Source organism: Prionailurus viverrinus, chromosome D1 (genome assembly GCF_022837055.1).
Source record: "Prionailurus viverrinus isolate Anna chromosome D1, UM_Priviv_1.0, whole genome shotgun sequence".
In the NCBI taxonomy this organism is placed as follows: Eukaryota; Metazoa; Chordata; class Mammalia; order Carnivora; family Felidae; genus Prionailurus; species Prionailurus viverrinus.
Window position 1 is genome coordinate 103,404,518 of NC_062570.1, and position 1,829 is coordinate 103,406,346.

Genomic DNA, 1,829 nt, shown 5'->3' on the forward strand with positions numbered 1-1,829 from the left:
TTGAACTCACAGACCTCATGGATCTCACAGACTGTGAGACCATGACCTAAGCTGAAGTCATACGCTTAAGTGACTGAGCCACCCAGGCAACCCTCAAGGTAATTCTTAAGAGAATGAATGTCCGAGAACCATATCTCTATACTATGTACAAAAATCATAGAGTTATTTTGAGTTTTAGTAATTACAAATGTAATTCTGGTATCACACACTTATGAGATTCACCTGCAAATCACTTTAGACCAATGAAGTGTGGGATCTCAAAGTATCTAGGCTTGTAATCTTCGTTTTAAGATAGAAGCACCATCCTCTTTCTGGTAAAAGATATCCAATTTTTGTCCTTTGCAATCACAATCCCAAAGCATGAACAAAACCAGTCTTGTTTGGGAGGGAACTACTCAGAGAAATGAAAGACAAGAAAGAATTAAAAATATATATTCTTAGATACTAGAAGTCCAAGAGAAGTGTTGTCATATGGTTTGCATGCTATTTCTAATTAGTAGGCTAAACCCAATGAAGACTTTGCTTTTCCAACCACCTTCTGAAATGCACCCTTGACCTCTTTGTTCCTTAGGCTGTAGACCAAAGGGTTCAGCATGGGGATGACCATGGTGTAGAACACGGACGCCATTTTGTCTGTGTCCATGGAATGACTAGAACTTGGCTGTAAGTACGTGAAGATGATTGTCCCATAGAAGATGGAAACAGTGGTGAGGTGGGATGCACAGGTGGAGAAAGCCTTCTTCTGCACCTGAGCTGAGCGCATCCTCAGGATAGCAATAAAAATGAACAGATAAGAGTTCAAGATAACCAAGAGGGTGAAAAAGACATTGAATGCTGCCAGTGTGAAGAGCACAATCTCATTCATGTAGATATCAGAGCAAGAGAGAGACAGCATTGGGGGAATGTCACAGAAAAAGTGATTAATTACATTGGAATGACAGAAAGAGAGGTGGAAAGTGAAGGCAACATGGATGGAAGACTGCAAGAGTCCACAGATGTAGGATCCAGTGGCCAGTAAGGTACACATAGCACTTGTCATGGTGGTGGTGTAACGCAAGGGTTTGCACACAGCTGCATGGCGGTCAAAGGCCATTGAGGCCAGAAGGAAACTTTCAATAGTGGCAAAGGCTGAGAAGAAGAACATCTGCGCAGCACATGCATTGTAGGATATGATCTTATCTCCTGTGAGAAACCCCACCATTACCTTGGGAGTGACAGCTGAGGCATAAACGCAGTCCACGAGGGAGAGGTTGCTGAGGAAGAAGTACATGGGAGTGTGGAGACGAGAGTCCAACAGAATCAACACGATCATTCCAACGTTCCCAACCAGAATGATGAGGTAAATGATAGTGAAGATGGTAAACAAAGGGACCTGCATCTCCAGGGCATCTGTGAGCCCCACAAGAATGAATTCCACCACCTCTGAAATGTTCTCCATCAAAGTCCTTTGGGAATCACGAGAGGCGTCTATGACAAGATGAGCAAACACAAGATAATGCTATTTGATGGCTGTCGGTCATTCACTGACTGTGAATGGTGTCTCTGGCCCACGTGTGTCAGCTTTCTGTCAAAGGCAGGAACCCACAGGCAGCAAGCTGGACTGCACACTGGGTGGGGGTGAGTTGAGCGAAGCCGTTCATCTAGAAGTTATGTGGAAGGACACTGACATGTCCTTGCTGATGGCCGCCATAGAGGACGGTGTTATGACTCTGGAGGCACATTTCAGCTTGTCTGTTGTACAGCATCCTCTATTACACTAAACCAACAGGACTCTCACTACTTGCCGTATCTTGCAAGCACTCTTATTCCAAGTTCGTGAAAGCTTAATC

The 1,829-nt window shown here is 44.2% G+C and overlaps 1 protein-coding gene across 1 annotated transcript; it reads right to left on the reverse strand.

Moving 5' to 3' along the window:
* Nucleotides 1-493: 493 nt before the first annotated feature.
* LOC125176599 (olfactory receptor 5B12-like) lies at nucleotides 494-1,492 on the reverse strand. Its single transcript, XM_047878306.1, has one exon. It carries the CDS (start codon nucleotides 1,436-1,438, stop codon nucleotides 494-496), a length of 945 nt encoding a protein of 314 aa, XP_047734262.1. The 5' UTR covers nucleotides 1,439-1,492.
* Between the last annotated feature and the right edge of the window lie 337 nt (nucleotides 1,493-1,829).